This window comes from Dipodomys ordii, unplaced genomic scaffold (assembly GCF_000151885.1).
Source record: "Dipodomys ordii isolate 6190 unplaced genomic scaffold, Dord_2.0 Scaffold49, whole genome shotgun sequence".
NCBI classification, from domain to species: Eukaryota; Metazoa; Chordata; class Mammalia; order Rodentia; family Heteromyidae; genus Dipodomys; species Dipodomys ordii.
The window spans coordinates 12,661,830-12,674,566 of record NW_012267265.1 but is presented as its reverse complement, the minus strand read 5'-3'; the positions used below and the strand labels follow the sequence as shown (position 1 = coordinate 12,674,566).

Below are 12,737 nucleotides of genomic sequence, written 5' to 3'. Positions count from 1 at the left end.
GGACACATCCAAACTCTATAAGGCTATACTGTGCCCTTACACAGCTGCTCCCTTGTCACATACAATATCATATGCCCTGTTGGATTTTGTGCTGTAGGTTTAGTCAAGCCCCCTTTAAAACGTTCTCGATCTGCGCCTGACGGAGGAGATGAGGAGAACCAGGACCAGCTACAAGATCAGATTGCAGAGAGCAGCTCTATAGAAGAGGAAGAGAAAACAGACAATGCGACTTTGCTGCGCCTCTTAGAAGAAGGAGAAAAGGTACTGTGCTTCTTTACAAGTATGGGTTGTGTTAAGATACATTACAAGTTATAAGTGGTTAAGGGAAAGGTTAATGAAGTTGATAATAAGGAATTCGAGAGATTTGTTCTCCTCTCATGTTCAAGAGTTTCCTGACTTTTCTACATTTTTTTTACATTTAACAATGTAAAATTAATCCAGAACCAGTTTTGTCAGTTGGGTACCTAATTCTTTGTTAGACTGAAGAATTCACTATTGCAAGTTCAAGTATATATCATTCAACAGCGTGGTCTTGTTTTGTTGTGTTGTGTTTTCTCTACAACTCTGTTTTTCTAGTTACCACAAACAGCTACAGCCAATGTGTATCCTTGCCTCCAGTCTTACAATTACGCTTTAGTCTCTTTCACTCATGGGAAACTGTGGTATTCTCTTGTTTTACCCTGTACTTCCTATGTTCTTCCCACTCCTTTCACTGACTCTGCTTGTGACCTGATCTCCTGCGGCATCTATGCCACTGTCTCATTATTATACCTACCACATTTTTTTTAACTCTTCTTGACTCCCACTTCTGTACTCATGCTCTGGGGGTTTTTCCCTCCACACATGCCCCTTTCTCCTTCACTTGCATAACCTCTATCTTACTAAATCCTATTTGTCCTTTAATCTATACATCTATAAATCCTATATGTAGGAAGCTTTCTGTCAGATTACCAGCTCAGGCTTAGTTACATATCCTTCTCTGTGCCTTCGTAATGCCGTACTTACATCTTGTCTGTATAATGTTGCATAAGCATTGGTTCCTGGATCTATCTCTTTCTAGATAATGAGCTCTTCATAGTCAAACACTGTTTCTTTTTCCTATTTACATTGCCTTACACAATTTCAATCACATAAAGCACACACAATATGCTTTTAAATGAAAGAATAGGAGGAAGGAGGAAAGGAAGGATTGTATAGGGAATATCGCTGTCTATTCTTTGCCTATTAACTTAGTTCTTGGTATACCCCTTGAGATCTAACTGCTAATAAATAGTAATCAAAAACTGGAATATAATTTAAACAATTCTGTTTAAATGTATGCCCAGAAAAATCTTGGCTAAAACTATAAAAAGATCAAAAATGAAAACTATAAAAGTATATACATTCAGAAGGCAGTGTATGTGTGTGACTAGTGAAGTATGTCAGGAAGCTCAGTTTTAGTCAGTGTGTAGAATATGTGTCTTCCATGAAGGAAGCACTTAGCTTAATACTCTGTACCTGCTCCCAATATTTCCTGTCACACTGTACCATTTTTTTTATTGAAGTAACTTAAATTTCTTTAATTGTGAAAATGGATGTTTTCAATTTTTTCACTATTTTTAATTAACAAGTAATAACTGCATTTCGGTACATTCTGATTTTTTATCTATAAACATTACAGAAAGATTCAGTCACGCTAACTAGCACAACCATCCATCACACTTCACTAATTTATCACTTTGTAAGGAGACTTATTAACCTATTTCAGTCAGTTTGAAATACATAATGAATTTTTGCTACCCATGGCCACAGTGTCATAGGAAAGGTGACTGAAACTTATTCTCCACTGCAAGCTCTACCTATTTGTGCTGTTTGGTCAACATTTCTTCTCTCCTAATTATATTCCCTCACCAGTGGAAACAAACTTTCTATTTTCTGTCCATTTTTTAAAACTTGTAATCCTTGAGTGTAGTGTTTGCTCTAATTGGTTTGAGTTTGAATAGTGCAGGAAATGGATTCCAACTGACATTTATTTGACATTTGTTTAGCTTTGATTTAGTGGCTGATTTTTTTTCCCTTTGACTCACATTGAACTAGAGTTTAAGTAAGAAAGACTTTTACTAAGAATAACCTATTGTCCTTTGAAAAGAAAACAATAGTTACATTGAGAGATTTAGTAAACCCTCCTCCTGTGAGGAAATCAGAGCTTCTGCCAGGCTTAGCTTTTTACAATGATACCAGTCATCTTGTCTGCCAGTAGACAAGATCCAGGTAGGGAGAAACGGTCACATTCCACAAGACAGGGCCCGGGAGTATTGTGGAGAAAGGACAGAGGACTTCACAGGAAAGATACAGCACCATGTCCTTTATCTTGTATATCCCAGCACAAGTAAATGGGGGCAGACAAGCTCAGAGAAATTAAGAAATCCCACCAAATAGCTGTTTTAACTACAGACCTGCCTGAGAATTTTCCCTGGCCCTGCAGGTCATTTTCTCCCTGTATCATCTTCCCTCTTGAAGGGAACACTTGCTCTAATCTCCTTCCATGTTTGTCTGAGGCCCCTTTTCTTCTCAGCAGATTGTGTTGGTCCCTTCCATGAGATCAGGGACCTCGTCGGCTTGTGTCTTTGAACATAGTTCCATGTGCCTGGCAGATAGATAGTTCTTGTTGAACACTGGGAGAAATGGAAGGGCTAGGTGGAGTACACAGATGAGTGGACAATGTGAGTAAAAGGCCATTTCGGTTTACTGACGGTCCCTGCAAACAGCTATTCTTTCTAAGGGCTTCTTAAAGGGCTTAGATGCAGCTTTGTTATGCCTAGCTCAGGGTTGCTATAAGAGAATAACAGAAAATAGTAATAAGCTGAAGTTAGTGAAGAAAACTATATTAAAGAATATTGTATTTGTGCCTTTCTTTCTAGATCCAACACATGTACCGTTGTGCTCGAGTCCAGGGCCTGGATACCAGTGAGGGGCTACTTCTTTTTGGGAAAGAGCATTTTTATGTGATTGATGGGTTTACCATGACAGCAACCAGAGAAATAAGAGATATTGAAACTTTGCCTCCAAAGTAAGTAAATGAATGAAGAGCCACAAAGTACAGCCGTCTTTATAAGATAAAAAATGTAACTAAGAGTGTTCTCATGTACTCCAAGGATCCTGGCAGGTGGCTGACTGGAGCCCAAGCAGGGATTAGCTGAGGTCCCTTCATCTCCCTTTTTTTCTGCAGTGCTAGGATAGTACTGATAGTGTGGAGCCAGCTTGGTGACTCATGCCTATAATTCTAGCGACTCAAGAGGCCAACCCAAGCAGGAAAGTCTGTGAGACTCTTTACCTCTAAGTAACCACCAGAAAACTAGAAGTGGAGCGCTAGCCTTTAGCAAAAAAGCTCAGAGACAGTGCAAGCCCCATGATCAATAAAAAAAAATAAAATGATAGTGAGTAGAGAGAAACTCAGAAGACTAAGCTAGAGGAAAAGTTAGAAACTTGAGCAGTCAGGTAGCTGCCAGATTATTCTCTTAAACATATTTTTAAAGGAAAATTTGGATATTTTGCCTCTCTTTTATTCATACGTTTAAAATAGCAGGTCCTTTGTTAAGCAGTGAACTTATCTCTTGCTGTGTGTTTGTTTCTCTTCTTTCCCTTGGCTACCTATCTAGTATGCATGAACCAATTATCCCCAGAGGAGCCAGGCAAGGCCCCAGTCAACTTAAGAGAACCTGCAGCATTTTCGCATATGAAGATATCAAGGAAGTGCATAAAAGAAGGTATCTCTTACAGGTGAGTTCATATAGTAGCAGTAAAGATTTCATCATGTTCCTTTGTTTGGAAGATGCACCATTTAAAAACTGGTAGGCACCATAAAAAGCCACTGAAGCATCTGCATTGTTTAGACAGACTCCAATCCTCTGAATGCATAACTAAATCATATCTCTCTTTAAAAAATAAACACAACCTAAGATTTAAATGTTTGTTAATCATTTTTGCCTGTGGCTTTTTTTTTGGTCTGGTTGTGGGGCCTGAACTCTGGCCTGGACACTGTCCCTCAGCTCTTCAGCTCAAGGCTAGCACTCTACCACTTGAGCCACAGCACCACTTCCGGCTTTTTTCTTTTTGCTTATGTGGTGCTGAGGAATCAAACTCAGGGCCTCATGCATGCAAGGCAAGCGCTCTACCACTGAGACACTCTTACAGACATTCCTGCTTGGGGTGGCTTTGAACCACAATCCTCAAATCTCAGCCTTCTAAGTTAGCTAGGATTAGAGGCGTGAGCCACCAGTGTCTGAGGCAAGTCAGCATTTTAATTGGTTTTCTAATGCAAAAAATTACATAGTATCTTTAATCTTAGAAACATAATTATAGAATTATTTTATCTATTTTTAAAGATTTTCTAAATACATTGAACAAAATTAAACAAATATTTCATTGTGTAGCAAAATCTTCAGAGACTTCATAACTAAAATACTATTCAGTTAAGAAATTAACTTCAACATTGTAGAAATTAATATTAGAAAGTTAATATGTAATTTTACATGTGATCTTCTGTTTTATCTTAATGGGTTTTTCTCTCTCTCTGCTTCTGATTGTTTCAGCCTATTGCTGTTGAAGTTTTCTCTGGAGATGGACGGAATTACCTCCTTGCTTTTCAGAAAGGAATTAGGAACAAAGTCTACCAAAGGTCTTGTTTATTAAGAATGTTTTATACTCTGTGAGGGGAAGATATGGAGGGGAACCTGTTACCAACCAGTTCAACTAGCTTTTGAAAATCTAGAATGTATATCAGTGAGTCAACATCTTTGAAGAAAATTTTCATTTATTTTTTGTTCATCTCTTAAACTATAATTATTTTATAACTTTTAGAGTAATACCTATTGTGAAACTTTTTTTTCTTTCTGGTAACTTACAGTGGAGGTTATCAAAGGCTACTTGTATCATAGTTTTGTGTATCTCTGAATGTTAAAAGAGGACAAATCGTGCTTTAAAAAAATATTTCAGGCTCAAAATAGGCTTCTTCAAAATGAAAGTCACAGCATCCCTTGCTATTGAGCTTAATGGCTGAGTTTGATTAGAAATTATATTCACTCCAGTCTTTTCTGGCCTTGAAAGGGAAGTTGTATACCTTTTTCCTTGAAAATAGTAAACTATATTTAGTTGTAGTAAGCTATATTTAGATTTTACATTTTTAAAGAAAAATATACATACCTGTGATACTTGAAGATATTTTATGAGATAGTTTTGTTATATAGATAGCCCATTTTGGTCTCCAGCCAGTGATCCTCCTTGCCTGTCTCCTGAGTTGCTGAGGAGAACACACCACCACACCGGCACTTACAGGCATACCTAGGGATATGCAAATAATAAGGCTTCTGTGAACCCATCATAGACTTGAGAAGCTTTGTCTTATTGTCTGAAGGGAGATCTAAATCCTCACAATTCCTCTGCTACTAGAAGTTTTGTATTTAAATTTCTTCCAAAAGAATTAATTGCTATCATGTAACCCTGTGTGTCAGTACAATACAGTATGGAACAGTCATCCTCCTTTATTCAGAGTTACATATTCCTTCAGGCTCCTCAGATGCAGAGAACTGGAAATACTTTTTTCCTATTATATGTATGTCTCTGTAACAAAGTTTAACTTTCAAAATAGATACAATAAGAGATTAACAACAACTAAAATACACTGGAATTATTCTATAATATGTTATAGGGAGCTACTTGTGAATCACTTATTTCTGGAGTTTCCCATGTAATATTTTGGACCACCTTTGGTCCAAACTGCAGGAAGCAAAGATATAACTTGTGGTGGAGAGAGGGGGCCACTGTAATGTGGTCTAAGGACTAGATTCCCTTTTTATATATAAGTAACACCAATTTCTAAAAGCAGTATTGTTTTCAACACTAGGCAATTATTTGCCCTTCATAGCTAAAGGCTGCAGTGAGATGAGTTTGGCTTTGGAAACTTCTACGTAATGTTACATTCAAGATCCATATTTGTTCCAGGAATTTTCTCATAATTTTTCCCAAGTTTATATTGACATATATGTCAATTCTGATAAAACTTCTAACTGTATATAAAAGTTCTCTCTGGTATGTGTCTTCATTTGTTTGGTAAAGTCTCTGCTATCATTTTTTTAGCTGTCATCATTACTTGCTGTCAGGTGAATATATCAAACCATCCGTTATGCTTCATTAAGTTGACTCAGTTCCTGAAAATCAATGTTAGGAACTGTGTTCTCCCCTACCCCTCCAACCCAATTTGGGTATTATGATAGCTCAAGTTAAAGTACAAAGCACCCAGGGTGGGCACTCATGCCTGTAATCCTAGCTATTCAGGAGGCCTGAGATTTGAGGATCACAGTTCACTGTCAGCCTGGTAGGAAAGTCCATGAGTCTTTTATCTCCAGTTAACCACCTGAAGACAGGAAGTGGCAGAACTCTAGCCTTCAGCAAAACTGCTCAGGGACAGAGCCCAGGTGCTGAGTTCAAGCCCCATGACTTAGAAAAAAAGAAAAAAGTACAAAGCAGTAGACGGTGGACTGTCATATTCGTTGTTCTGATTGTCATCTGGTCCCTTTGCCTGCCCCTTTATGGCTATTATGGAGGTCGTGCAGCAGTGATGATCAAAGTGAATTATCCTTTTTTTAGGCATCATTAGACCCTTCTGAGGCTTCATTTGCAACTTTATGCTGGTTTTTAATTTTCCAGGTTTCTGGCAGTAGTGCCGTCTTTAACCGACAGTTCAGAATCTGTGTCTGGACAAAGGCCCAACACCAGTGTGGAGCAGGGGTAGGTGCTTTGTTTCTTCCTTGCAGGAGTTTAAGTTGATTCATATCTAAAGAGTATTATTTGATGTTTCATTTGTGTTTGTCCCTGTGGAGAGTAATAGGAAAAAACTTTGAATCCTGGAAATTAGGACAAAAACAAAAAAGTATCCATAATTAGGATTATCCAAAATGGCTCACATTTTGATCCATTAGTCTTTTAAGGTGCATATACTACTGTGTGTACACTTGAATTTATACTCTGAATACAAGGCTTTATTCTGCTGTTTCCAATCAGTATTATATTCATATATTCACATACCTTTAGAAAATTCTTCAGAAGTAATGACTTCTAGTCAGTACCTACTGTTATATATATACAGCATTCTCTTATTTGTTGATATTTCACTTGTACCAGGTTTTCTTATAGTAGAAATGTGATGGGGTGGTGTCTGTAGTAAGATAAGGTACATGAGTTTTAAGATTGTTGATACACAAAACCAAGCTGATAGCTATAAAAATTACCAAAGTTTAAATTCCACCATTGTTAGATAAGCTCACCTATCATACAGCTTCCTATGTTAATTTTTAAGGTCTTGCCGATTTTTATAAAATGCTTTTTCATTTTTTAAATGTATTTTATTAATTACTAGTAAGCAAGGTTTGTTGTTCATTATAAGTTTGCCCATTCTTTGAATTCTTACTATTTGTTCATAGTGGATTTCTCTATAAGGTATTTATCACCCCTCTGCTTACCTTGTTTGTTGCAAATTGATCTACCTTTCTCTTTTGTTTGACATATAAATTTAAACTTGAGCTGGTATATATGTAGACCTGTCACTGGTTCCTTTTACTCTGTTAAGGATATTTTTAATCTTAGACTACTTTTCCTTTTTTGCTTTCATTTTTCTGTAGCTAAGGCTTAGCAAATATAAATACTAAATACATGCTTCTGTTAACATCAGAATCATTCTGATGTACTCTGTTGTAAACCATTGTGTTATGGTTAACATAAAATAGGAAGTAAGAAAGGCATGGAGGAACACTCATATAATCTCAACACTTGGAAGGCAGAGTCAGAAGGATGGCAAGGTAGAGAGATTAGGTTGCAGTTCAGTGGTGGCATGCTGTGCTACCATGCACAAGAGTCTGGGTTTGCTCCCTATTACCAGAAATAGATAGGCAGGCAGTTATTCAGATAGATAGATAGATACATAGATACATACATAGATAGATACATAGATAGATACATAGATAGATTTTCCTGAGAGCACATTTTGTACTGTTAAGCAAATTGTTGGTTCTTTTCCCTGTAACAAATCAGCTTGAACTTGCTGTCCCATTATTTTTACCTCTGTGTTGAATTCATAGTTCTTTAACTTTTAAGAGTTCTTCTAACCTGAATGTTTCTTTTCAAAATCTAACTCATGCTTCTTTTGAAGAGAGAGACTGACTTGCTTATTTAATTTACCTAATTGAGAGAATTTATATAAAGTGGGATGTGGTGTCTGTATTACTGAGCTGTATATGACTGTGACAATCTAAAATTTACATCTACTGATTTCCTTTCAGATAATAAAGTACATAAAGACTCTCTTCCTGTTCCTTGCTCTGTCCTTAATTACCAATATTATAAAGGTGATAAACCTTAAATAAAGTTTATATACTTTCTAAAATTATATATAAGCAACTATTTAAATACTATATAAAATATAGTATATATACATATATAGTATAAAATAGTCATACTTATTCAGTATCACTGTTAGGAGATGTATTATATGCCTTTATATATGTAGGCTACTCGACATTTACTTCTCTTAGTTAACTTTGGATCTGTTTACATAGTTTTATTGAAAATTTAAAAGTTAAGTTATATTGTTTTTCCAACTCTTGATCACGACCTAGACTTTATATATGTATTTCAAAATGATTAAGAAGCTTTTTATCCTAAACATGTAAAAAAGTTTAAATATTGACACATTTATTGGATGTGGAGGGCTGTGTCTATTAGGCATAGAGTTATGTATGTGTGTATGTATATACACTTACCAATGGATACACACATGCATATAAAACATTAAATCCCTGTGCACACATGCTGAATCAAAAACTTGAAATACTTTTGTTGATATTCACCATCTTTTTCAGTTCTGTTTTGTATTTTAAAATGTTGCTGATAACCTTTAAGATGATTTCATGATCCATTAGGTCCCCTGTAGTCTGAAAAATTCCTGCATCAGGTGACTTAAATTTTTCAACCCCAGACCTGCTCATCTTAAAACTATGTTGCCTATAATTGTTTTATTTTGTTTTTGTTTTTGTTTTTTTTAGATCTGGATTGCTTAGCACTTTGGTTGGAGAGAAGTCTGTGACTCAGAGATGGGAGGTAAGCTTAATGAACAGATAATTTCCCTAGTACTTTATAATCAGTGGTATAAGTGTCTATGCCTCCTGTGCTCAAGTCTAGAGCTCTGTTACTTGAGCTACAGCACTACTTCCAGCTTTTTCTGAGTAGTTCATTGGAGGTAAGAGTCTCACAGATTTTCCTGCCAGGCCGCATAAAATGTGTACGATAAATAAAACTTTTTTGTTGTTCTTTTTTTTGGGGGGGGGTTGTTTTTTCTGAAATCTATTCAAAAGAAGCTGCCTTGTACATCATTTTTAATAAGCATAGTAGCAATAAATGATTCTCTAAAATGAATATTATCTTTTTCAAGAGAGGTGAAATCAGCAACTTCCAGTATTTGATGCACTTGAACACTCTGGCTGGCCGATCGTACAATGATCTCATGCAGTACCCAGTTTTTCCCTGGATCCTTGCAGATTACGATTCAGAGGTAAATCTCAAGACAGTTTAACTCAAAAGAATACATTTGCAGAAATAAATTAAGTATTAAACTTGCCCAGTATTTTATTTACTTTGTAGTTTAGCTCCCCAGTAGGCACTATCTATTTCAAGGTGATGAGAAGAATTTCAGCTTAGTCTTGTAAACAAGTTTAAACAAGTTTAAATAATTGACCCACTTACAATGCCTTCAGTTTCTTTGAGTGATAATTAATTTGCCTTCATTGGTTAGTGTCAGACTCCATCTCTGTAGTTTGGATTGTTTGCTAGAAAAATGTGAAATGGCCTTTCTGCAAAATATTCCTGCCAGAAACCTTAGAAGAATATTTTTCACAAGTAAGCATGTTCATGATTGAGGTGTGGGTATCAGTAAGTAATCACATATAAATGTTACCTCTCCTTTCTTATTTTACCTCCTATTAAATTAGTTCTGATGAACCAGTTATGGGGCAAAATAAGAAAAGTTTGGCTCTCAATAAACAAGCATGCAAAAAAAAAAAGAAAAGAAAGTTACTCTTAAAATTGAGCCAGGTGTGGTGGCTCATACCTTCAGTCTCAGCTATTCAAGAGGCAGATATAGGAGAATAAGCTTTTGAGGACAGTTCAAGCACTTAGTGCACAAGACCATGAAAATCAAACCAAAAACAAAATACTGGGCTCAAGCAAGTTCAGTCTGAATATACAAACAACAACAACAAAAAGTCTGGGATGCTTTGATCATTGGAAATTGTGTACATTATATTAGGGAAAGAGGGAAAGCTATCCTCAGAAAATGTTAGTGTAATGCAAGAATGGAACTCAACCCTCTCAACATGATTGTGAATACATTTTGCATTTGCATTTCAATCTGTATGCTGCATCTACTGTTAATATGCGTACCTAGTACACATTTTGGTACATAAATTCATGCAATAGGAGAAGAAAAGCTCTGGAGTAAAAGCTGATAAAAAATACAAATATTTTTCCTTTAAGTTAACCAAAGAAAGATGTAGGAAATCCAAAAAGATTTAAGTACTTTTTTTGTGCAGAGAATAGGGGACTGTAGACTTGAACATGTATCTCACAGGAATGTCACAGGTCCCCTTTTACTCCTGTTCGTCATTCTCTGTGCATTTCTGTGTCGTACCTCTATGTTCCCATATATTTCCCTCACTGCTGTCCCGCTTGCCCCAGTTCCCACTCTCATTCATCTGTAGCTTTTTCCAGGCAGTTGAGCCTGTCTGGAATTCACCTGAACACCTACATAACACCTGTATCTCTTCTCCACCAATAATTCACCTGGCTAGCTCAATGCATTACTGAAGACACATTCAGACATCACCCCTTTGATGGAGAACACTCTTCTTTCACTCCTCGGTCTACTTTACTCCCCAAATGCATTATAGTCTTGTGTCATGGTTCTTTTTATCTCTTTTTATTCACATTAGTTTTTGTTTACAGTAAGTTATTTGTCTGACCCTATTTAGTATTTGTTGACTTAAGTATAATGTACTTTGCATGTAGACTTGGCAAGGACAATATAATAATTAAACTTATATTCATCAATGTTGTTCAGTTTCTCCTGCAAAAGATGTGTGTGTGTGTGTGTGTGAGAGAGAGAGAGAGAGAAACTTAAGCTGGGGCTTAAACTCAAGGCTTGGGTGCTGTCCTTGAGCTTTTTTACTCAAGGTTAGAGCTGTACCACAGGTTTTTACTCAAGGTTAGAGCCACAGCTCCATTTCTGACTTTTTGATGGCTAATTGAAGATAAGAGTGTCATGACATTCCTGTCCAGAATGGTTTTGAACTGTTGATCCCTGATTTTCAGATCTCAGCCCCCTGAGTAGTTAGGATTACATGAGGCACTGGCTACAAAAGATTTTTTAAAATAAATTTTGTCAGTTATGATGCCCTATAAAAAGACAAATATGTCACAGGCACATATTTCAACTTTTTGCTTTTAAAACCTAAGGGAGTAAGTTTCCTTTCAAGTATATGAACTAGGTTGGCACAAGATGAACTTTTCAAATATTGCTGGTAGACTAAAAAAAATTATTGCAATTGGATGTCATTTGATCTGATAGATTCTTTAAGAAATAATGAATTACTGGTTGCTTTAGTTTGAGGAAAGTGAAATCATGAGTGAATTTGGAGGGAGTATCTTTTTATAAAATATGGGTGAATAGTACACACACTATTTTTCAAGATTTCAGCTCTGTTTATTCTATCCCACCCATGCTAGCAGATTTATAAATAATCACAGTTAGGTATTATATCTAGATTGGCAGAATTTAAGGGACTTGACATTGAGTTTTGTTTTGTATTCTAGGAGGTAGATCTTACCAATCCCAAGACATTTAGAAACCTGGCCAAACCAATGGGAGCACAGACAGATGAACGACTGGCTCAGTATAAGAAGCGGTATAAAGATTGGGAGGACCCTAATGGTAAGCAACTTTTTTGGTCATTGGGCTTTGTACCTAAGTTTCAGATGTAATCCATTAGTAGTCTGACATCTCAAGCTGCTTACATATCTTTATATAGGTGCACACCTGCATATAAATAATTAGAGCAGGAAAATCAGATTTTTGCACGCAAAAGTATAGTCAAGCCTCAAAGGCATTTGTAGCCAGCTCTTCAGCAGAAACCTCAGTATGTCTGCTTTGCAAGTGTCAAAAGGGTCCTATCATAATCTACCTTCCATCTTTAGTCAGGTTTGGTCCAGGATACACTTTCACATATTGGCTCTCTTTTAACTTTATTGAGTCATGCTTTAGCCCTCTTACAGGCTAAAAATGTTTTAAAATATGAATTCACTCCTTTCTTAAACTATATAACTTACTGTTGAAATTTATGTTTGATATTTATTATGTTTCCTTTTCAAATAGGCAAAACAGAAGTAGGGGAAGCCTAAACCTCTTAGTATGACTATAAGTACTATAAGTTGTGTTTCTCTCTCTCTCTCTCTCTCTCTCTCTGCCTCTGCTAAGGAGGATACATAATAACAATACATAATATATTTATGTACAGCAATTTAGAGAAATATATAGTTGCACAGCCAGAACCTAATTTAAAAATAGTTACAAGATAATATTCTGCTTCATTGGAAGACTATGTTATTAAGGGTTAGCATTCAGCAGTAGACCTCAAAACGTGATACTGGAAGGTTTG

General features: G+C 36.2%; 1 protein-coding gene across 1 annotated transcript in view; it reads left to right on the top strand.

The window, feature by feature from the left end:
- Positions 1-12,737, top strand: part of Wdfy3 (WD repeat and FYVE domain containing 3) — a 240,963-nt gene that overhangs the window by 200,682 nt on the left and 27,544 nt on the right. Inside the window, exons 44-51 of the mRNA XM_013020113.1 lie at positions 98-261; positions 2,901-3,049; positions 3,639-3,759; positions 4,572-4,657; positions 6,685-6,765; positions 9,075-9,129; positions 9,461-9,580; positions 11,896-12,013. Coding sequence (XP_012875567.1) covers positions 98-261; positions 2,901-3,049; positions 3,639-3,759; positions 4,572-4,657; positions 6,685-6,765; positions 9,075-9,129; positions 9,461-9,580; positions 11,896-12,013 — 894 coding nt within the window. The remainder of the gene's footprint in view (positions 1-97; positions 262-2,900; positions 3,050-3,638; positions 3,760-4,571; positions 4,658-6,684; positions 6,766-9,074; positions 9,130-9,460; positions 9,581-11,895; positions 12,014-12,737) is intronic.